General features: G+C 43.7%; 1 protein-coding gene across 4 annotated transcripts in view; it reads right to left on the bottom strand.

Moving 5' to 3' along the window:
• Positions 1 to 14,721: 14,721 nt before the first annotated feature.
• CFAP20DC (CFAP20 domain containing) overlaps positions 14,722 to 23,036 on the bottom strand; it is a 260,697-nt gene continuing 252,382 nt past the window's right edge. For all 4 annotated transcript variants that reach the window (XM_084794501.1, XM_084794503.1, XM_084794502.1 and 1 more), the window contains one exon: positions 14,722 to 15,311. In XM_084794501.1, the coding sequence (XP_084650627.1) occupies positions 15,199 to 15,311 (113 nt within the window). In that variant the 3' untranslated portion in view covers positions 14,722 to 15,198. The remainder of the gene's footprint in view (positions 15,312 to 23,036) is intronic.

The following is a 23,036-nucleotide window of genomic DNA, read 5'->3' as shown; positions in this document are numbered from 1 at the left end:
TGGAACGTAAAGTGAAGCAAATGTTCACTTTTGTGGGCTTTAAAGAACACCAAGAATTCAATTGGAAATTGAAATTGCTCAGCACAAGAATAAATGCTTACCGTGTGTTGTTATTTTGCACATCAGGTAGTAAAACTGTAACTGTGAAGAAATTACTTATAGTAAGATCCTCCGCCTCGCCCCAATAATGCTGGAGCAGCAGATGAGCTAATAAATATGTAACACTTTGTAATGACATTTGCAGCCTTGGAGAGTAAGCCTCTCTCGCCTTCACACAAACAAAGTGCACAATCATCCAATATTACACATTTTAATGGGCGAACTTAAGTCATGTAATGTCACCAGCATTTCACATTCAGCGATTTTCCTAGCTGAGCCACAGTGTGAAAGAACCTGTACCCTGGTGTTTGTGTTTTCTCTTTGCTGGGATGTTTTCATCCTCTGAAATTCTTCTGATTTGAAAGCGCAGAGCAATTTTTCCTTTGAGCCAGAGTCTCAACATGCAGCTCAGCGAGGCCATTCTCCTGCGCCAGCCTCTAGAACGCTGGGATTATAGGATCGTGTTACCATGCCTGCAGCACAGAGCATATTCCTGCACCTCTATTGTCAATTAGGAGACGCCCACAACAAGTACTTTGTTATACGATCCTGTGGCTGCAGGGAGCAGGCTGTGGTGGTGGGCAAGCCTTAGTGTCTTGGTGACCTCCCCCAGATCCACTCTGTGGCCCTCAGTTTTTGACTTTGCTAGGCAAAGTGGTCTTTTGTCATGAGAGTTAGCACTGGAATTAAAGGGTCTGAATAATGCCTAGCCATGGAGTTTTCATGGACCGTGTGTGTGTGTGTGTGTGTGTGTGTGTGTGTGTGTGTGTGTGTAGTAGGGACAATGGTTAGATGTATGTTACTGACTTCTAATAGAAGGAGCGTGTGCTCCAGAGGCATGCGTCTTTTATTTTTGTCCTAAGATGGATATGGGCAGAACTTTGATGACTTGTCTTGACATCAACATAGACCGAAACGCTTCAGTTCAGAGGCTTGGTCGGGTTCCTTGTCCTGGACGGAAAGAGCTTCATGCTGCAAAGAGGACCAAAGGGTTCTCGCTTGGTTTCTTGGGCAGACGCCGGTTCTTCTTTTCCCCTGCGTGGGATCTACTTAGAGTTGAGCTGTTCGTCACTGTAGGAAGGTGGGGAGCTTGGGTGTCTAAGAGCTCGGGAGCAGCACCGATGGGACATGGCAGTCTGCCCTGAAAGGAAGCCACTTGTGTTCTTGGTTTGTAGGAGTATTTACCATGAGCAGGAGGTGAATTTTGCAAGGTACTGTTAAAAAAAAAGTCTGGTTTCATAATTCAAATGTTTAGAGAGCATTCCTCCTGCTTTCTTTTCTGGATGAATATGGGTGGCATTAGTATTCCTCTTCCTTTTAAATATTTACAAGAAATCACCGGGGAGCACATTGGCCTGGAGTTTTCTCTTCTCTTTGACAGGGAGAAAGGTTATTAGGGTTCAGCGTTTTTAGTTCATAATGGCACAGCAGAACAGAGCGGTTCATGGCGGCAGGAGTGTGTGCTGTCACGGTGGGCCCAGGAAGCAGAGTGTGGAGAGCTCTGTCACTTGCCACACCCCATCCAAAGGGTCTTGGTACATAGCCCCGTGACCCCTCAACCTCTTGCTCCTTCTGTCTCTGCTTCTGAGTGCTGGGATCACAGGCACAGAGGCTGGGATTGCTCTCTCCCCTGCCCGCATACCCTGGAGTGCTGCTGCTGAGGAGGATTTAAACTCTGGTTTCTCATGGTAGCTTATAGAACAATGGATGTCATTAAAGCATTTTCATGTACTGTTTGCTTGACCCCTACTCCTGTCTGTCCACCCCGCCCCCAATGCCCCTGCCTCTCTTGCTGCCCGCTTGGAGATTGCTCACTCCATTTCCCTGTCACAAACATTGTTAGTCTCTTCTATACTTTCTCCCCTTCTTAGTTTTATGACCTATACCCCTCCCTGCCTTCGCACACATATATTCATGGCTGTAAAAATTAAAATCTAGGATCCACATATGAAAGAGTACGTTATTTATCTTTCTGAGACTGAGTTACTTTGCTTCACATAATTTTTAGTCCTGTGCACTTTCCTATAAATGTCGTCATTTAATTTTTTATGGTTGAATACAATTTCATATTTTACGTGTTGCCATCAGTCGATACAGAGTTGGAGAGAGACTATGAATGGAGCAGATACGGTACATTTTGAGTGTATGGACTTGGAAAATTCATCTACCTAAATGAGAGTGCATGTGATTGGTCTCTTTATAAGGTAATTATAGTTTTTTAAAAAGCAGTTCATAGGCTGGGAGATGGCAGTAGAGTGCCTGCCTCGAAAACATAAGGACCTGTGTTTGTGCCTCATAACCCAAGCAAAAAAAAAAAAAAAAAAAAAAAAAAAAAAAAAAAAGGTCATGTATTGTGGCACACACTTGTAATCCCAAGCGACAGAGACAGGTGGATTTGTGAGGATTTCAGGCCAGCCAGCCTTAGCCTAATTGGTGAATTCCTGGTTAAATGAGACACCAAATCTCAATAAAACAGAGTGGGAAACAACTGAGGAACAACTCCTGAAACTGTCCTCTGACCTCTATGTGCACATACAGCCCCTCCCCAAAGCAGTTCACAGGACAATGACAAGCAGCATGCTTTCACAGTAAGGCTTACAGTATTACAGGAAGAGGTGCGCGGCAGCCACTCAAGTGTCACTATGAGCAGGCAAAGGTATGTCTCACCCCACAAGAATGCTTCTGTGGCTACCCAGCTTGAATGGCTCTTGTAGTTGTTCCATGACAGGCCCAGATGATGTAATCTGATTATTTTATATGAAGAATAGCCTGATCATATCCTGTCCTGTATCAAGGACCTGAAGCCACTGGCAGGCGTGGTGAGACTGATGTCAGGAAAGAAGTTTCTGCAACTTTCTTTTGCTGGTTGTGGCTTTGTCTGGCTGTATATCCTCACCGCGTGAGCAGTAGACATGATAGTAGGTATAAGAAGTGTAGCTTGACTCCCAAGATCCCTCACACCGGCAAGCTCCTATTCTGAGCTGTGAAGCTAAAAGCTGAGTCCTATAACACCAGCATTCTTGATGCTTTCACTCCTGTGAAAATGTGAGTTTAACTCAAGATAAGATGTGCTCTGGGTCCTGCTAAACTTTCACACGATCTGTTGTGTAATGAATTGGAGGCTGAATTTCAGAACAAGTTGGGGGGGGGAGGTGATTATAAATCATCCTTTGGTGCCAATAAAAGGTGGCAGATGAGGATGCCAGGTTACTATAGAAACAGCAGGGGAATAGAAAGAGGCAAGATGGATGCCATACTGAGAGGAAATAGATTTTTGAAATGATATGTGTATGGCACATGAACCATTTTCCTTTTATTAAATTCATAGACAATAGGAAGAATGTTCCTAATACACAAACTTGAAATGTGGTTAGGTATTTATGAAGGCAAGATGCCTTATGGACATTCTTTTGAAAAAAATGTAGAGAGGTTTTTAAAGTGCAGTAGCTAAATAGGAAATACTGTTCAAGCTGCAGCTACAATGCTAATGCCTAAGCAGCAAGCAAGATGCTGTGATGAACATTTGGCTTACTAATATACAATGTGGACATCAGCTGTATGAAAATAGTTGCTGGACAGCAGTGCCCCTGGTGGCTAAGCCATGAAGTTTGATGTCACTTGGCCTCCCAGGAAGATCCCAAATTTGTTCAGCTTCCTACTTTATGTGTTGGATTGATGCTTATTCCTGAGCTGTCATGAGGATCGATTGAGAGAACAAATCCACATGTGTGATCGTTAATCAAAATGGTCATCTTGATGAAAGCTAGATTTACATAGAAGAAAGGCTTCTGAGCGCAAGTGTGGGGGGTTATCTTTACTAGGATAATCGAGGTAAGAGACCCATTCAACATAGGTGGTACTATTTCTAGTATGGGATCCTGGATTGGAAAAAAAAAAGGCAAAAATGACCTGAACAGAGCATTCATTGTTCTCTGCAAATTGTGTCAGATTCCCACTGCTGCAGCTTCCCTGCCTAAGGAATAGCAACCTTGAACTGTGAGACAAACCCTCTGTCCCTTGAGTTGCTTTTGTCAGGGTATAGAGTAGATATTATATATTATTGAATATGTTAAGTGTTATTATGTGTATTATATATTATATCATGGTAATGGGCAAAGAAACCAAGACAGCATGGCTCAGTGCAGTGCTTGGGAACAGAGTGAGAACTCAGCTGATGGTTGTGTTGACAATAAACAAACCTGAAGACAATCGTTGATTTCTGGGGCAGGGTAAAGCGTTTAGTAGAGTCACAACCCCATGTCTACCCTAATGGTTTATGAGGTAAACGGGGGAGACAGTTTCTCTTTGACATGTTAACTGGCGGTGTTGGTTGAAGTCAGCTCAGTACAAATGCTACAGAAACACTGTGGGAATGCATCCGAAGGACCAGTGAGCTACGCACACAAACTTCAAGAGGTAGCTGCTATAAATGATGCCTGCATTGCTTACGGCCTGTGACCATGTGCTGGAGCAGTGCCACAGTGGGTGGTCCAGGATCTGTCAAGAGATACTTCAAATGCCCTTTACCACTTAGGAGTTCCTGAAACCAGTGAGAGATATGCCTCTCTGCTTCCCTGGGAGGCTGTTAGCTACCAGCCCACAAAGGCAGGAGTTGCAGAAAGTAAGGAACAGAGCTTGGAGAGCTGTGAACATGACGGAGGATGACCACTCCAGGATCCACTTCAGGGAGCTAAAGTTCAACTTTACTCAGGGAGAACAAAACCTTTACAGTCCTTGGGGAGTGGGTAGGGAGCTCCCAGGATAGGTGTTCATAATTGGCTGGAATTAGGCACTTTAATGATGCTGGATTTGCGTTTGGCAGCATGATCATATCACATGAACAGGAACACAGTACCTGATTATCCTGTAGACACATGGAGGGGAGAGCTAGCAGGGAGCTGTGTCAAAGGCCATATACCAAATGTGGTTAGGAACATCTATGTCTAAAGACACTCTCCAGATGGAGTCAGGCAGAGAGTAGGAGGCCCTGCTGGGGGAAAGCGAGAGAGACCTCTATCTAATGCTGAGCTCAGAGTGGCTATCTGGACTGGGAAGACTGCAACATCAAACAGCAGAGTCCTTCCAACACTGAGAGATTTTTTATAGTAGGTACTATTTTAGAGGCAGGCACGCACAGTATAGCCTGGTGTTGAGGTGGAATCTTAACCTGATATTATGCAGTTAGTAGAAAAACTGCTTCTCACCTTAGTTGGTCCCTAACACCCAGCCTGGCATGAAAGCAGTGACAGAAACAGTGCCCTACCTCCTGCATGTGAATCTCCAGGCCTCTGTGGGAGTCTGCGTTGCAAACTCTTTGAGAAAAAAAGCATGGGAAACTTCACAGCATTCGTGAAGACTTGGCGAGGCTTTTCTCTAACCTGTGATTAAATTCTGAAAGAAAACTTGGGGAGAAGTTTGGAAATGTTTTCCAACCATTAGAAAAGCATCATTGATTTAGCCTAAGGGGAGGGGAGCCAGTCTGGAACTGTACACAGTTTGAGTTATAGATACTGACTATTTAAAGTCCTTTTTTTTTTTTTTGACAGGGTTTCTCTGTGTAGCCCTGGCTGTCCTGCTGCAACTAGCTCCATAGACCAGGCTGGCCTCGAACTAAGATCCACCTGCTCTGCCTCCCCAGTGCTGGGATTAAAGGTGTGTGCTACCACTGCCTAGCTAAAGTACTCTTTATATACCCTAAAATAGAATTTGTATTAATAGTAAAAGTGGGATGGCTGAGAAAGCCCAACACAGTACCAGGAAGGTTAGATTAGAAAAAGAAACCAAAGCAACCAACAACACCAAAACAAAACCCTAAATCATACAAAGAAACAAGAATTTACACGAGCTGGTTGCTCAGAGGAGCATATCTGAGATCCTTGCTCTGTATGGCAGCTGTTGTGTAAATCTTGGGTTTTTTCCTTGACTTAAGAGTAAGATTTTGAAAATTCATATTGGGATCAGTTCTTTCAACCATATGGGTCAGACCTGAATTATTACAAATATTGACTAAGTCCAGTTTCAAACTGTTTCTGAAGTGTCTGTTTTTCTACATGGTACCAGGTATTAAATCGCTAATTAGGGTTGGCCCTATTTGCCACAGTTCTCAGGCAATGTTGCTTTTTTTCTGAGCATGCTGCATAAAGTTGATGTCCCTATGTTTTCAGGTCAAACATTTTAGAGCCCAGCCTTCTAACTGAGCAGAACACCAAACTGTAATGTGTATGCAGAAAACTATGTGCATGTCCATGCATGCATTTAGGAATGGTGTAATCAGCACTGAGTGGTGTCAGAGTCCAAGCCTGCTGGCCCTTCGGTCCAACACACCTTAGGTACAAACGATAATCATAGCAGCCAACCTTCCTAGAACCCTTCATGTTCGTGAAGTGCATAGCTCATTCTTCAGCATCCTGCTTGTCTCCACGTTTCCTAGCTTGCTGAAACCAAATTGCCACTTAGGATTTTGTAAGTTACCTAGCTCATGTTCCCACTCCACAGATCAGCGTCGCCTGCTCAGTCTGCAGAAGTCTTGAGCAGAGGATCCAGGCCTGTAGTCTTCCGACACCCTGTGACTTGGTATTTGCCTGGCTAACTTCTTGACTTCTCTTGACCTTTCTTCTCTATCCCATCATCAGGCTGCGTGTTAACTGTCACAGTTCTTTCCTAGTCAAAAGTGCTTCCCATTTAAGATTTTGTACAAACTACACTTGAGGGGGGAGAGTTAGGACCCTGAAGTGGTGACGTATGGGACGTTTTCAGCGCCCAGTGTCTCTTCCACCTTCTTAACATTCAGAAGAATGTTATAGGTCCAGCGAAGGTGAAAGCTAAGGCCTATGCTTTTGCTTAGGTCAGAATAAATGTGATCGTATGTGGAACAAAATAGCTTTAATCCCCTAAGAACTAAAATAGGAAAACTCTTAGGCTTCCTGGGGGGTTTTTAAACAACGGTACTAAGTCATGAATGGTTTGGTGAGCTGGTGGGTCTTGATTACACAAAACACTCTTCAACCATGCCTTTTCTGATGGGAATTCCATTTTCTAAAGGTTTAGTTAGCTATGGTAAACTAAGCATTGAAATATCGCTGTAATGCAACGAGGTTGGATGTTTGGAGAAAGACATTCACATTACTTCTATTACAATCCCTTCTGAAATAGTTCTATTTGATGTTTTTGTTAATCTCCTATTGTGTGCCCAATTTATACATGAAACCTCCCCCCAGATCTGTAGATTCAGGAGGAAGGGAAGCAGGTAAGGAATCTGGTATTAGTCACAGTTTCTGGCATTCACAGGGAGTCTTGCAGCACACCCACCCAGGACGAGGGGTGACTCCTGTGCAGATCTCAATAGCTTAAAACAGTGGCTCCCATCCCTTTCAAACACCCACTCAATGTATCTTCCTCCCCTTATTAATTTGGAAGCTGAGACCCAGATATTTCCTGGAACACAGACTATCATCTGACAGCCAGGAAAGAGAATGAATGCTTCAGCTTGGAACAGTCACATGGTGAGACTGAAGAAAGTGAAACAAGCATGTTTCTAGCAGTAGCCAACCACAGTGCAGCTGACCTCAGCGGCCAGGATGATTATGGATTGCCTACAGATGGGATCCATCTATGGTCAGTTTGCTGAATCGAAACTGTTGAGTGCCGCAGATGCCATACGCCCTTGGGAACGCCCAAACTGTTGCTTCCACCAAAGGAAGTCAAGAAGGGAAGGAGGCACAGGCAAGGAGAGGTGGCTTGGCCAGAAGGTTTCAGCCTTCGACCCACATAAGGACCATTTGGGTACCTTGCAAACATGCTGATGCTAGGTCACAACCCCGGGCTGGAGGAAGGAGGTAGGAATACAGAGGAGTGGGACCCAGGTTGCAGCAGTTTTTAGAGTTCTCTGAAATTCAAAGTGTAGCTGAAGGTGACAGCCACCGAAAACAGTAGGCAAATAAAAACACTACAAAATTATAAAAGAAATCTAAGTCCTGATGTCCCTTACATATTAAAGCTTCTGTAGGGACAGTGCACTGCCAAGCAGAGAACATCTGAATTCCATCCTTCTCTGCTTGTCTGGCTTTCCCTTCCTCCTTCCTTTTCTGTTTCCTTTCATATTGCTTTTCTCCTTTTCCTGTGATAAGGACCAAACTCAAGGCATTGCGCAGGCTAGGCAAGCAGCTCACCACTGAGGTACTCCCCAGTCTTTACCTGAAGCATACATAGATTATTTGGTTTAAGAGAAAACCATCACTTTTTAGGAGAGTAACAAATGTTCTATGGCAGATGTTCTTAGACCTTACCTCAGATTAGAACTGTTGAAATAAGCTAGTTAGGCTGATTAAAGTGACACCGTCCTTAACACTTTCTATATATAAACACTTAGACACATTTTCTTTTTCATCATTTTTAGAATTATCTATATGTTGAAAGTCAAAGAAAAGTCAAATATTGGGCAAAGGATATCATACTTACTAAAAGTAGCAAGGAAGGTACATCTAGTGGCCAAAGAAAGCACTCTTTAGTGGGGTTGGTTGGTTGAAAAGTTGAAAAAAAAATTAAAGCCTGGTTTTAAATGTATGATTTGGTTTTGCAGCTAATAGGTTCCATGGTTTAGGTGTGGGTTGGGTGTCCCCAAGGGGCTGAGTGTTTTGAGGTGTCTATGGGGTTGTCCTAGTGGGAAGCGCCAAGCATCCTTGAGGAGGTGGGGTCTTGTGGAGGCTCCTCAGGCCACTGAGGCATCTTCTCAGGAGGCTGAGCCTGGCCAGCACCCACCTTCTGCCCCTGCTCTGAGGTGTAATGCTTTGCTCTTGACCTTGTGTTCTTCACTGTGAGGTTCTGAAGCCAAGGGGCATCTCATGCCACGGAATGTGAACAATGTAATGGGACCTTTGGATGTTCAAAAGTGTGTGTCAAATAAATCCGTTCTTTTTCACTAGGTAGCTTGTATCATGTATTTCATTATAGTGATGCAAAGCTGACAGATATAGTACAAAGGGCAAATGACAAGATTTGCTTGATTTCTTTAATTAAGATAATCTTGCTTCAGGAAAATATAAAGCAAAATTGAAGGGAGTTTTAATCCCATCTTTTGACTTACTGATAGACCATGGGAACTCTATTAATAGAAATTATATTTCAGAATGGCATATTACCAGAAATTAACAAAAGTAATTTCCCCTTCTGGACTTCTTAGGCTAAATTCTCCCAGATGATTTTCAATAATTAAAGTCCCAAGAACAGCAGTTCCCCAATGCCTTCATCCACTATGGCAAATGAGAGATCATTTCTGATCTACAGGTTAAGATATTGACAATACTTATTACAAGGAGGAGATAGCTTATACGCTTAAATCTTGCCAAGTTCAGCAAAAACACTGACAATGATGAGTTGGGCTGATGAAAACCAATCAATACCATTTCCCACACTTCACTTTTGTAACGCTTCACGGAATTACAGGTGATTAACTACAGAAGAATATGTCAGCAGTAAAAATTAGTGTTATCCGTGGCCCATGTTTATTGGCAATTTAATTCTTATAAGTCAAATTATTTTGACTTAATGTGATTCTAAATTATATTAAAACCACACAAACCAGGACCAAAGTATTCATTAAGATGTAAAGGTGCAATATCCATGATAAATGAACCTTTGCTTAGATTTATCCTCTGTTTGAAGTTAACTGTGTTACCTACAGTTACATGTGTGCAAAACTGAAAATGGGGTAAAGTTTCTTCACCTTGGGTGAGGAAGGCCCCAGCTGGGGAACAGTGAGGTTTCAGCACTCCTGGGGTTGGATGGAAACTGACTGAGTCTGAAGAATGATCTTGCTGCCTGGTCAGGACAAATATTCTAGCCACTCCTAGCCTGTTGTTAGCTTTTTCCTTCCATCTTGAACAGGAGCATAGCTGTTTTGAGTCAGGTGTGGCTGGAAGGCAGGGTGGGGACTGAGGTCAAGATTAGCACATAAAGAGAAGCCAGAACAGAGATTGAAAACTTTACCACTTCGGAGGCAGCTGAATGTAGCAGGCAGAGCATGAGCAAAAATAGTTGTTTATGCAAGTCATCTATAAAGCAGCTACTGGGAGCATATGCCATGGAACCCCTGACCTTTCTCCAGTTCTGGCCCACTGCTACTCTAGGGAATGCATTCCCTACTTAACATATTATTTCTGCCTCTCCTAATATTAGTGTGTGTCTGTCCAATTTCCTATTCTGGGCCACCAGAGCATGGAAGTCCCAGTGGGTGCCCACTAGACTTGGATCTCTGTCTATACCAGGGGAAGCTATAGGCCTTCATGAAGTCAGGTGGCCCATTAAGGTCCCCTTGTAGACAAAGAGGGAGGCTCACTGGGCTCCCAGCTTTCATGAGGCCCTGCACCTTTTTCAGTTACACAGAATGTTCAAAGTTGACTGCAGAGAGGGTGTTCTTCAGTAGAGGAGCTCCCTGTAAGTTGCCCACAGGACCCTACAGTGGTGCAATGTCTTCTGAGTTGCCCCTGCTGTGGGTGGGGCTCTTCAGTAGTGTAGCAGCCAGTAAGCTGCTTAGGGGACTTCTTGGTGGAGTAGCATGCACCCACCCATGGAGTAGCATGAGTCACCCATGCACCTGCAGTTACCCCAGCTGATTCATTGGTTCATCAAATGGGACTCTGCTGGGCTCTTCGGTTTGTGAGTATATTCCTTTTCTAGGGTAAACAGATTTCTTTTTAAAATTATTCCTAGGAAAATTCCGGTGCCACTTGAATTCACAACCACCACCACCAGCACCCCCGCCATCACCACCCCACCTGGGAACCTCTTTATAAAGAAAAATGACAATCCCATGTCTCTTGTGTGTCCTTGCCTTGAACATGTACCCCTTCTCCATTCCCACTGCGTTTTGTGATCTGGAATGGAAGTTCTGCTTCTTGGAGGGCACACCAGGATGCTGATCCTTGATGTATAAAGGCTGTGAGGCCAGCGAGTGTCCCTTCTGACAACTGAGGGAAGGATCTGCAGAGTGAAAGAGAAGGAGATGCTAACAGAGCCTGGAGATCCCAAGCTCCTGGCCAAGGTGTGTATAGGGTCCATTCAATGGCGTGTGGACCATGGGAATCCTCATCTGATGTGGGAGAGGAATTCATACAGAAGTGCAGAATCATCTCTGCCCTCTGCAACTGAGTGCCTCTGGGTAGTTAGCTTTCCAAGCTGATTTGTAAAGTCAGAAGCTTAAAGAAGTAGTCTTTGGTCATCCTTGCTCTGCCATTTAGATGACTGCATCCCAACCTGCCTACTAGGAGAAACGGAGAAAACAGAATTTGCTTGGCAAGAATTCTATGACCAGTTTATCCTGAATACAAAATGAATGATGTATGAAATTGAGGTGCTGCTACAAAAACACAGGGGTGCACAGCTGATGCTGAACTTCCACGATTCCAGTAATTTCAGAAGACCGAGGCACCGAGTGCAAAGGGAGTAAATAAAAGCAAGTGTACTTCTGCGTTTTCTGCCACTGCACAGTTTAGAATATAACAGCCCAGAACCCTCCATCAGCTAGATCTTCAACTAACGACAAAGAGCAACTTTAAAATGAATTCTCTTAATTAATTGTTTTTTTTAGTTCTGCAGTCTCTATAGAATAGATGACACTCTTCTTGTTTCTTAAAACAGATTATATATATATGTATATATATATATATATATATATATATATATATATATATATATATATATATATATATATATAAAAGCCCCAAACTAAGAATGTGTTTGAAACAACTGACTTGAATGAAGTTAATTTATAAAATATTCTATAGCAAAGTATTTCCCCAAACTCTGACTATACATGTTAATCTTTTCCTTCAGTAGAAAACAAATCAATTGGAAGGGGAGAGAGGGAGGTTGGGCCTGCGGTGGGGGAGGCAGAGAGTGTTCGTCATTTCCAGGGACACTAAATCATTACTATCATATGATGATTGATGACAGTTTCTCTTTCATAATTTCTATTAATTGGGATCTGTAATTCAATAATAATTTAGAGACTGATGACTAGAAGTCATTGTAAGCTTCATTCTGATGAAAGGAAACAAGAAACTAAATCAGTCACCTGATTTACACCTAATAACCTTAGGATGTAGTTCCATATTGCTATTTTTTTTTCAGTGTTCATTTGTAGCCGTCTGGTCTAGATATAAATGGCACATATTAGACACTAAGGCCCCAAGGACAAGTGGAGATTATGGGATGGTTCCCATGGGCATACAGAACTTGATACAGAGACAGAAAGCCCAGTCAACGACTTTCCAAAATAAACAGAACGTGCTATTTTGGCTAAAAATTGGTGGTGTGAAATGAATCTTTTTATATCTTTCTATTCTTCCTTAGCTAACTGCTACGCCTTTAGAAAAGACAACACAGATGCACAGGCTGGTTGGTCAGCCCTTGTAGGCACCTTTGGAGAGGCATCTCAGCTCGTTCCTTATTCACTGCTTCCAGCTTCAACAGATCTTTCCCTGACTTGGATTTCTGAATTGAAAATGGAAGCTAATATTTCTATATGGTCAGTTACGGAACAGCAGAGTCCTGGCTTGAGCACCTAGCTAATAAAAGTTATGAGGAGAGAGCTTTGGAGAGCAAGACGCATCAGAGGCAAGGCACAGATAACACTTCTAGACTTCCTGGACAGACTTGGTTGGTTTTTGCCTGGGTGATCCTCATCCCTCCAGCCCCAGAACTCCTTTCTCCTTTAGGGACTCTCTTACCCTCATCCCACTGGTCCTGTGGAAAGTGGAAGCCAGGCTTACTAGTGACGTTGGCTGATACCATCAGAGGTGTGAGGTCGACTCTTGGGGGTGTCCCAGGTTTTTATGTCCCTCAACAGGAAATTTAGAAGAGACACGACTGTAATTGGAGGGATGATTTGTTAGAAAAAGCTACACTTCAAGGCAGAAAGCAGGCAGGAACAGCGAGGCAGGGGCCTGGTGCAGAGCTAGGCCAGGCGTTGGGCTCATTTGGACAGCATGGGCCTTTGGCATCTTGGGGTCCTAGTGCAGGCTACCTGGTCCAAACTCTACATATGGACCTGTGAACTTCATGTGTGACATATCTCGCTGACATCTTAAATCTCCACCCAGGTGTGTGTGTGTGTGTGTGTGTGTGTGTGTGTGTGTGTGTGTGTGTGTTGGTTTTATTATAAGCCAGAATACTTCATATACCCTGGAACGCTGCTGTGCTTAGTCAGGAGCCTGCTGGCTTTGGTGGGTCCGGGCTGCAAGGATGTTTCTAGGTTTCCTTTGCCAGTTTGGTTTTCCCATATGTCAACTGTATAAAGTTTTTACGACCTCACTCTGCCCTCTTCTCCTGCCTTCTTGCTTCTTGCTCCTTAAGCAGAAACCTGAGGCAGGAAAAGGTATCGCTAGCATTCTAGTGGCCAACTGCCATGAGGCTGCAGGGATCACACTGCAGCCACCATGACTCCGACCCAGACCACAGGTGCTTGTCAGTCTTTGAACTGAGCTGAAGGTGGGGCCTGGAAATGTGGAAACATCCTGTTTTGGGGTTCATAAAGCATTTTTGCATCCTTAGCATGCTCCCCAATAAACCGCTCAAGTTTTTGATGTAACTGCAAGTGTTAACCAGCATAAACTTGTGAATGACATGGTCTACTCCGTGGATGGCTTTAACACTGTTTAAAGTAGGAATAAGGCTTTTTACCCTCCATTCCAGTCTTTAAGTTCTTAATCAAGATAACTCTGATTTTCCTGGGCGTGGTGGCTAACGCTGTTAATCTCAGAATTTTGGAGGTACTGATGGGTGAGTTTTGAGGCTAGCCTTGTTGACACAGTGAGAATTCCAAGCCAGCTGGGGCTACATAGTGAGACCTTGTCTCAAAAAAAAAAGTCTCTTTTATAATTTTGTATGATCCATGAAGCCTTATTTTATTCATTTTCATTTTGTAAACATGATGATATTTGAGAGAAATTCATAACAAAGGTATAATTTGAGAAAAGGGATTAAAACTTTATCAAGCACAAACATGGCTTTCAATAATGTATGATCCTTTGGAGCCCAAATCTGCTTGTGGAAACAAGTTCTTACTTCCTTTATCAACATGAAATGAAATTGGAGAAGTGCCACTAAATCCATCCACACACCAGTAACTTCCCATTTCTAACGTGCTTGCCTTATCAAAACCCTTTATGAAGTAACAAAATATGCCTGTTCATAAGACCTGCCCCAGCTCAATTTTAAAGCAGGACGCACATGTTTCTTGCTTTGGGATGAGAGTGGAGTTGCTCTGATGTCGCCTTAAGATGAGAGAAAGCCACCTGGCTCTCTTTAGGTACAGATCACAGAGGCAGGGAGGTGTGGAATAGTGTTCGGATGGCAACTCTTTGTTAAATCTGGATCCAGAGAGCCAGATTATTAGGGTTCTAAGACCAGTGGCAAAAGGTAAGAGCAGTAAAAGTAAAGCGTGGTGCTCAGTAGCCTGATGATTAACAACGCTGTGATCTCAGCTAACACTGGAGGAGCTAGAATTGAAAAGACATAGTGGGGCCCATGCCCACAGACCCTGATCACTGAACCTGACAGCTTATGTTTCCTTAGAGTCTAAAAGTATGGCAAGTTGCCTAGGAATAATCTAGTACTGCAACAGGGTAAAACAAAGGAAGTGGTCTTTTGGCCACTATATTTTATTTTTAATACAAACAAGCCATAAAAAAGGTTTCAGACATCTTTTAAACAAGGATACGCTTTCTGTAGGGTATCAAGCCATCATTTATTACAGATTAACACTGGAAAAATTTGAACGAGTAATTCTTAATTTGCTTATGTAACATATACAAAATGAGAATTAGAGGTTTGGAACGAACAACTAAGAACAAATTCAAAACCTAAAATCTGGTGTCTGTACTAATTCCTTCACAAGTTTCAAAGCCACATACACACAGCTACAAAGAGAATGCAGATGATGTTAATCAACATTAAATGCCATTTACAAAGCACTTCTCTCCATTTCTTTTGACTCCCTTGGAGCCCCTGGCCACCAGGCAGGCCACCACCCCTACTGTGGACTTCACGCTGCTGTCACGTTCCATCTGCACTGGCTGTTTTCTTCTGCCCTGGAGGCAGGAACTAGACCAGCTCGTAGTATTTCCCAGTCTGAGGGTCGAAGTAGCAGTTGAGACACGGGTCATAGAGCAGAGTCAGCACTTCCTCGTCCTCTTCCACACTTGGGTCCTCCTCACCTGTGGCCAAGGGAAACCACAAACACATTAGCTAGTGGCCTGGCCCAGAATTCCTAAAGTGACACCCCAGAAGGGAGCCAGGACAGGGGTCGTTACCTCTCTCATGAGATTTTCTCTATGCAGGCAGAAGTTAGGCTGGACAGGGAGGGCGTGGCAGAAAGCACTGCATTTACACAAACAGTACAAGCTTGAGAAGAAAGCCAGGGACTCAGGGACCAGCTCCAAAATGATGGATAAAGCATAAATGCCGGGCTGGAGAGATGGCCCAGTGGTTAAGAACACTAGTTGCTTTTAGAGAGAGGGTCCAGGTTTTGATTCCCAGAACCTACATAACAGCTGGCACTTCCTGTAGCAACCCAGTCCCAGGGCATCCAGTGTCCTGTTATGGCCTCCTTGGGCACTGTAACATGGTACACAGATACACATGAAGGCAAAACACTCTTACGCATAAAATAAACAATGAAAAACATGCAAAACCAAAATGGTATGGAGGAGAGCTTGAAGGGAAAAGGATCCAATGGCAGTCATGTCAGCATCAGATGTCGAGCGATATCCAAAATGCAATTCCCACATGTGCCCGAGCTGTGCCAAGGGCAGAGCAGTGTGAGTCCAAGGCAGAATAGAGAGGCTTTATTCATTTTGTCCTCAAACAACCGTGCATTTAAATGATGCCATTTACAAAACTAAGATCCATAAAACAGAAAATATGCCAGGTGATGCCTGGTTTTCTAAGCTTGATGGGGATCTAGGCGATGGCTTGAGTGGAGGGAACAGCCATTGGCCTAAATCATTAGCAGAGTATCCAATAAGTAGTATGCAGTTAAAAATGTTTTACTGAGCCTCTCGTGGCTCAGTTGGTAAAGCACCAGGATCTTGAGTCTGGAGGTCTAGGGTTCAAACCTAAGCAGAACTATTTTGGGGACTGCAGGGAAGAGGACACACTCAGTTCTGTCTTGATTTAATGAGCTGGGGTGGGTGGGTAGGAGGGGCTTTGCTTTTCTGAGGAACAGGGGAGGGGGAGGGGGGAACAGAGAGGAAGGGTGGGACTGGGAGGGGCCAGATGTAAAGTGAATAAAATAAAGAAGTTAATAAAAAATGTTTTACAAAACTACTTTCAGAGCTTCTTTGTGTGTCCAGGAGTGTCAAGGATTTCAGTATTTGAGTTCTGATTTCTTCAGAAGTTTGAATCTTCATTTCTGAGCAAGAAGGATGAGGTAAGCCTCAGAGAACAGAAGGTGTTTAGGACATTTTTCTCTTTATTATTAGATCATGCCACTAAGGACCACAGGCAACTGTGGGCTGTGAGCTCACCGAGGTTGATTTCCAAAGGGCTTGGGCAATGAGTATGAGAAGATCTGCAAGTGACAGAGGTTAATAAAACCCATGTATGGTTCATTGGTGCATACATGCTTGACTGTGTGTGTGTGTGTGTGTGTGTGTGTATGTATGCGCTTGCACACACTGAATGGGGGTCAAAGATCAATGTCTAGTGTCATGCTTGACTGCTTTGCATCTTATATTTTGAGACAGTACCCTTCCTTGAGCTGGAAGCTCATGGCCTTGGCTAGACGGATTGGCCAATGAGCTTCAGGGATCCCTAAATCTCCACCTTTCCCGTGCTGGGATTGGAGGTGTGAACTCCCATTCTTGGCTTTTATGTGGGTGTTGGGATCTTACTGTCCTGGGCACAGAACTATGACCTCAATAATCAGGGGGTAGAGGGCCATGAGTTCTAGACCAGCCTAAACACAACAATACCCTGACTTAAAAAATAAACTAAAACAAAATGCACAGAGCCCATGATCTTAAATGTTACTACTCAGTACAATTGGGTGGTGGAGGGAAGCTTCCATTTTTATCCAGCAAAATCAGAGCAAGCTGTCACAATCACCATCAGGACATTGGCAAACTAGAGTTAGGACCACAGGCATAGGCCCCCATGACGAGCGAGGCTTTGAAGCCACTCCAAGCCCATCTTTCTTGTTACCACCTGAACTATTTAAGATAGCCCTCCTTAGAGCCAGACACAGAGCTGGGAGCCAGGCACAAAGACTCTAAGAAACAGGTTTGTTCTTAGGAGCGTGTAGTAAATTTGTGATGCCTTGGCTCTTGTGAGTTGAATTCTGCATGAACAGTTCTTAAAAACGGGGCTAAGAGGGATGGCTGCATCTGCTCTGCTGGCTGGTATTTCCCTAATGGTTTTTGAAGACATGTTTCTTGCAGCAGCTCCTTATACAATCATGCCTGGGTAGGTAGGGATATAGGGTATTCATTTTGCAGACGAGGAAGCTGAGGCCTGCAAAGGAAATAGCTCATCTGAGGTTGCCTGGTGGTGATTCACAGCACAGCTTGGGACAAAGTGAAGTAATGAGGCATAAGCTCAGTGTCCCTTCTCATAGGCCCTTGTAAAAACTGACAGGCTATTATTAATCCGAGCTTGCTCCAGTGCCCTGGGTTCCCACTTATTAAGCAAATCAAAGCCCCAGCTCAATATCTAAACAGACAAACACAAGCCTTGTGCCCTGCTGCTAAGAAACTGCCTGCCCATCCTCAGCCTGGCTTCCTCCTCAGTCCATCACATGTGTCTTCTTGGTCTAACTTTCAAGGACACATGTCAGCATTGCTTCTCTCTCTCTCGCTCTCACTTGAGCCCACTTGGTTGCAGACCGGTGGTGACCAATGCTTGAGAGTTCTGGTCCTGCTCAAGGAAACTCTTTAAAATCATAATGTGCCCACATTTAGCTTCTACTATCATGCTTGATGTTTTGTTTTGTTTTTGAAGAGTATGGAATCACGCATTTAATTGGGAGTTTAAACACGAGCTAGACTAGAAAAATGTACAGGCGTACTACATTCTCAAATAACAAAATTGGAAGCAGAGGAAACTGGATTTCTCATATTTCAAAACCTACTGGTGACTATGACAGAGTCAACTGGGAGGCCAGGGGTAATGGGTTCAGTAGGCCCAAAGGAAAAGAGCAAGCTTGGTGATGGAGGGGCAGAGGGCATTAGAACTTCCTGCTTTAAAGATGAGGGCTGCATAGGCATGAGTAGTTTATAGAGGATTCACTGGGGTCCCAGGAGGAGGAGGAGGCAGGGGGGCTTTAGGGAAGCTGTTCTGTCTCAGAACAAGGAAGAATTCTCTTAGCAGTAGAATTGGCCAGTAAGTGGCAATATCTTAGGGCAATCCTTGGATTCTGTAGATGAATCTACAGACTGCAAAGGGCCAGATCCACTGAAGATCCCCTGTGACCTTGATTACTAGGATTTATATCCTTGAAGAGTGACAGGACTCTGCTACCAATGACATTGGATTCCCAGTGGCAGCTGACTTGGGTACTCGGCACCAGTTTTAATGAACAGCAGATTGGAAAAGGAACGTTGTTTTCCTGTGAATGTGATTTAACCATACCAAACAGAGCATCTACTAAAGTTTAACAAGGGGTTCCTGGGCACTGCACCTCCAGAAAGCTAAAAAATACCTGTGGTTTTCCAAATTCCAGCATCTCTGGGCATGGGGATGGTTGCCTGAATGGTTCATTTACCTCTGGGCCTTGATTTCATCATTTCTGCAAACTGGTGATCACAATGTCTCTGCCACGGGGCTTTGTGGAAGTCTAAACTGGATGTGGAAATATGCACAGCACAGCGGCTGTTCAGTAAGTGGTGGTTATTATTATTTAGGATAATAATGAGATGAATTATGGACTATTAACTATGTATTTTTAGTAATTTATATGTATCAATACAGCTAAGGACGAACCAAAGGCTGTGTAGAGGCAGGAGGCAAAACATCTAGACAATGCAGAGATGGCTCCATATTCCATTTCTACTTCACTGAAGCTGAGGGACGAGTGGGAATTCCCCACAGACCCTCTATTTTGTATAAGTTGTGATATTAATAGAACCTGCCATGGTTCCAGTGGGGATAGAGTAGGATTATACTCAGCATACAATGAGTTCTTCACAAATGGTATAGAATTGTGCTGGCGGGTTGTATTCCAACTAGACATAAGCTAGAGTCATTTGGGAATGAGGAACATCATTTGAGAAGATACCCCCACCAGATTAGCTCATGGGTAAGCCTGGAGTGATTTTCTTGATTGATGACTGATGTGGGAGAGCTAAGCTCACTGTGGGTGGTGCAATCCCTGGCCTGGTGATCTTGTGTGCACTAAGAAAGCAGGCTGAGCAGGCAAAGGAGAGAACCCCTCCATGGCCACTGCATCAGCTCCGGCCTCCAGGTTCCTGCTCTAACTTGTTCTGCGATGGACTAAGTGTACGCTGAGACAGAGCCTTTCCTCCCCCACTGCTTCTGGTCATAGACTTTATCACAGCCACAGAACCTAAGAAAGGCACCCATCACTATGGAGGACAAGGGACATGAGAGGAGGGTATTCCTTATAGCTACTTAGGCACCCAAACTGTATCTGCTTGAGTGTTACTACAAAGAGAGAGAGAGAGAGAGAGAGAGAGAGAGAGAGAGGGAGAGAGAAAGAGAGAGAGAGAAGGTACAGTAAGTTTGAATGAAATCAAAAGTTATCAATTAGTTTATATAGGACACCAAGACAAATTCATCTTTGATTAAAAGTCTATAGACAAAGCAAAAACAAAAACAAAACCACCATTTTGATTCAAAGAGGAAAACTAATTTTTCCATCAAAAAGCCATTGAGATGGCTCAATAATAATATAAAAGCAGTAAGTCACAAGGCTAATGGTGAATCATGAGTGCTTGTGGATCTGCCATTTAATTTCTGGTCTTTACTAAAGTGCTGGTTAGACCGACCGAGAGCACAGGAGAGCAGTGGCTTGTGCAGCTGTTCAGTTTATCCTGTGCCTGCACTGAAAACAATAACAGTGTAAGCAAGTGCTGTTCAACTGGAAAACTTAATACGTTTACAACCAGCTGGGGAGCTTTCAAGATGAAAATAACCTCTGTGGCGGGCCCTGGCTCTTTCCCTCGAAACTGCAAAGGGATCAAGGTGGGGCCCATCATTAACAAAGCTCTTACTGTATGATGCAGAAGAACCAAAGCAGTAACTGCTGTATAAACGCATTCGACTTGGTATGTGCAGCCACAGAACGAGAGCGGCATGTATCTGAACCATGGGCCTAACATAATTTTGTGAGTTCTAAAACTACCAACAATGGTATATGTACAAAAATTGGGTGAGCTTATGTATAATCTTACAATGAAATAAGTACTTTAAACTTACATAAAAGGTTTTGTTTTCATTGTAATTTAATTTCTGTGGCCTCCAACTTAATCATTTTGCCATAGGAATCTCTGCTTAATGAAATTATAACATCATTAAGCAATTGCCAGTATGATGTCAAGTGTTGGGGAATGTTTCTAAAGGTAATTATCCTGCATGGGTATGGGGTAATTTTCAATTATATTCTCCAATGCTGCAGAGTTTAAATTTTTCCCCTTAAAATGCTAAATTGCTCTATTTAAAGACTGGCTTTACAAACTCCAAAAGGACAAATTAACAAATAAAACCATTTTCTGCTACCAGGCTCAGAGCATCTGGACAGGGGTCCAAATTACATTTTTACTCTTCTCCCTATAACAAAGCCATTTCTACTGAAATAAAATTACCTTTCAGATAATAATCTATTTACAAACGTTCAGCCTCATCTGCTTTGAAATTGGTTAGCAGCAATAGAAAAAGAAAGCCCAGCAGAGCTAGACCGAATGCAGCGATATTGCTGCCCTCCCTCAGCCGCGTCAGCGTGGGTGAACAACTCTTTGAGTTAATCTTTGAGAGCCAATTAATAGAAATCTTTAATTATTTATATTTAACGCATGTTAACTGTGGATAATAGAAAACCTGTATGTGCAAGCTAAGGTTTAATGCTTGAAAATAAGTGAAGGGCACCATTTATCAGATTTAAAACCTCAGAACCAAGACACTCTACTTGATTTTCGATTTTTCTGATGTTGCCTCTAGAATTAAAAAAAAAACAAACCAATGCATTTTCCCTTCTATAGATCCTAAGGAATGACTGGCTGTATTTTTATGTGCACACCAATACCGTATTGTTTAAGAGATTCACCAGCGAGGAGGGGTCACTGTGTGGAGTAGTGTGCCTGAGAATCAATAAAGATGACATCTGAGATAAGATTCTGCTGTGTACCAGTTGCCTGGAGCATCTTTTACCCACACCCCTCAGAGCAGGGAGAAATCCATGCTCACTGGTGGCATCTGGAGGTCTCCTGTGAAGCACTCCATTTTGATCTTCAGCAACCCAGTGCCTTCAAAGTGTAGGAAGATAGAACACCAAGGGTAGGGTTGAAACGATTTAAGGCTCTCCCACTAGTATTGCTGTTGGAAGGCAAGTCAGGTGCCACAGGGAACCAAGTGGCCTCTGTGTAGACAGGTGAGTATGTTTTACCTGGAAGATGCCATTTGAGGGTCACGCTGTGGGACTTGGATTAGGGGTCACTGAAACTTTTTTTCCTTCCAGGTTGTCTCTATTATAAGTGTGACTGGTCACATGGGAGGGAGCCTCCTAGCCATCCTGTTGTAGGCTACAGAGCCCACAGTGTCTCAGGAACATGACTTCTGGCCAGGTGTCAGCACTGACTAACACCACACACTCTCCCCAGCAAAGAAAACTGGGTCTCCGTGCTGGCCATGATCCTTCCCAGAGTGCATGTGGTACCCCATAAGTAGGGATGGTTCTAGAAGAGCGACTAGAGCGCTTTGGACTCAGCGATGTGCTTATGTTTCTTTCAGAGAGCTGACTTATATCCCTGAAAGGAAGGTGCCTCCTTTAGTAGTGAGCATGTCACTAGCCCAGAGCCTCTGACATTTACACAGGAGACAGCCCTGGCCCTTGAACGTGATTTAAGAGAAAACATCTCTCAGATGGTCCTCGCTTGCCTCACAGAAGTGGCAGGGACACTGCCTTTTAGAAGGTCATAGAAAACCCATGGATCATTTTATAAGCTGGGGATTGAGTTAGGGGTCTAAGTGGAATACTAAGAGGGCTCCTGAGAATGGGAGGGATAGCTCAGCTGGTACAACCCTTGCATGGTAAGTAAGACTCGAGTTTTATCCCTAGAACCCATGGTCTCAGTGTTTGCAACGGGGAGACCGGAAGGCTCGTGGGGCCCGCTGGCCTGGCTCGAATCTGTGGCAAGATGAAGAACATGTCTCAGTCAACAGGGTAGATATAATACCCACCTGAGGTATAATACCCAGGGTTGCCCCCCGTTCCCACCATGAAGAGAACTGATGAAAGACTCACAGGAAGAGACTTGCTAGGTTAAAAGCCATCACAGTGGACCTGTTCTTGTTGGTTCTTTCTAACCTCAGTATGCATTCTGTGGAGAGCACTACAGTGTGGGGGGCAAGCTGCTGACGGTCAGGCCTGTGGCTCTACACTCCTTTACACCTGGGTATGGGACACAGGCTACTCTCCTAACCTCACTGTCATGTAGGACATGATGTCCTACTGGACCATATTGTGGTTAACACTCAGAAAAATTCCATGTCATGCAGGGCAAACAGCAGAACCTCACTAAGCTTCTATTATTATTTTTACATTGCCAATTTTATACCCCCTTTTTTGGGGAGGGAGGTCAGCTCTGTGATTCCTTTGTTTCCCTTTAAGTCTTGGAGGAATCAGTTTTCTCAAAGAGTGTTGTCCCCAACGAGTCAATCACATTCTAGTGGAAGGCCACATATCTAAGAATATTTGGGCAGCACAAATT

The sequence above is a fragment of the Acomys minous genome (assembly GCF_964271855.1).
Source record: "Acomys minous genome assembly, chromosome: 9".
Lineage (NCBI taxonomy): Eukaryota > Metazoa > Chordata > Mammalia > Rodentia > Muridae > Acomys > Acomys minous.
The sequence above is the reverse complement of the archived record's forward strand: the minus strand, read 5'-3'. Positions and strand labels throughout refer to the sequence as shown.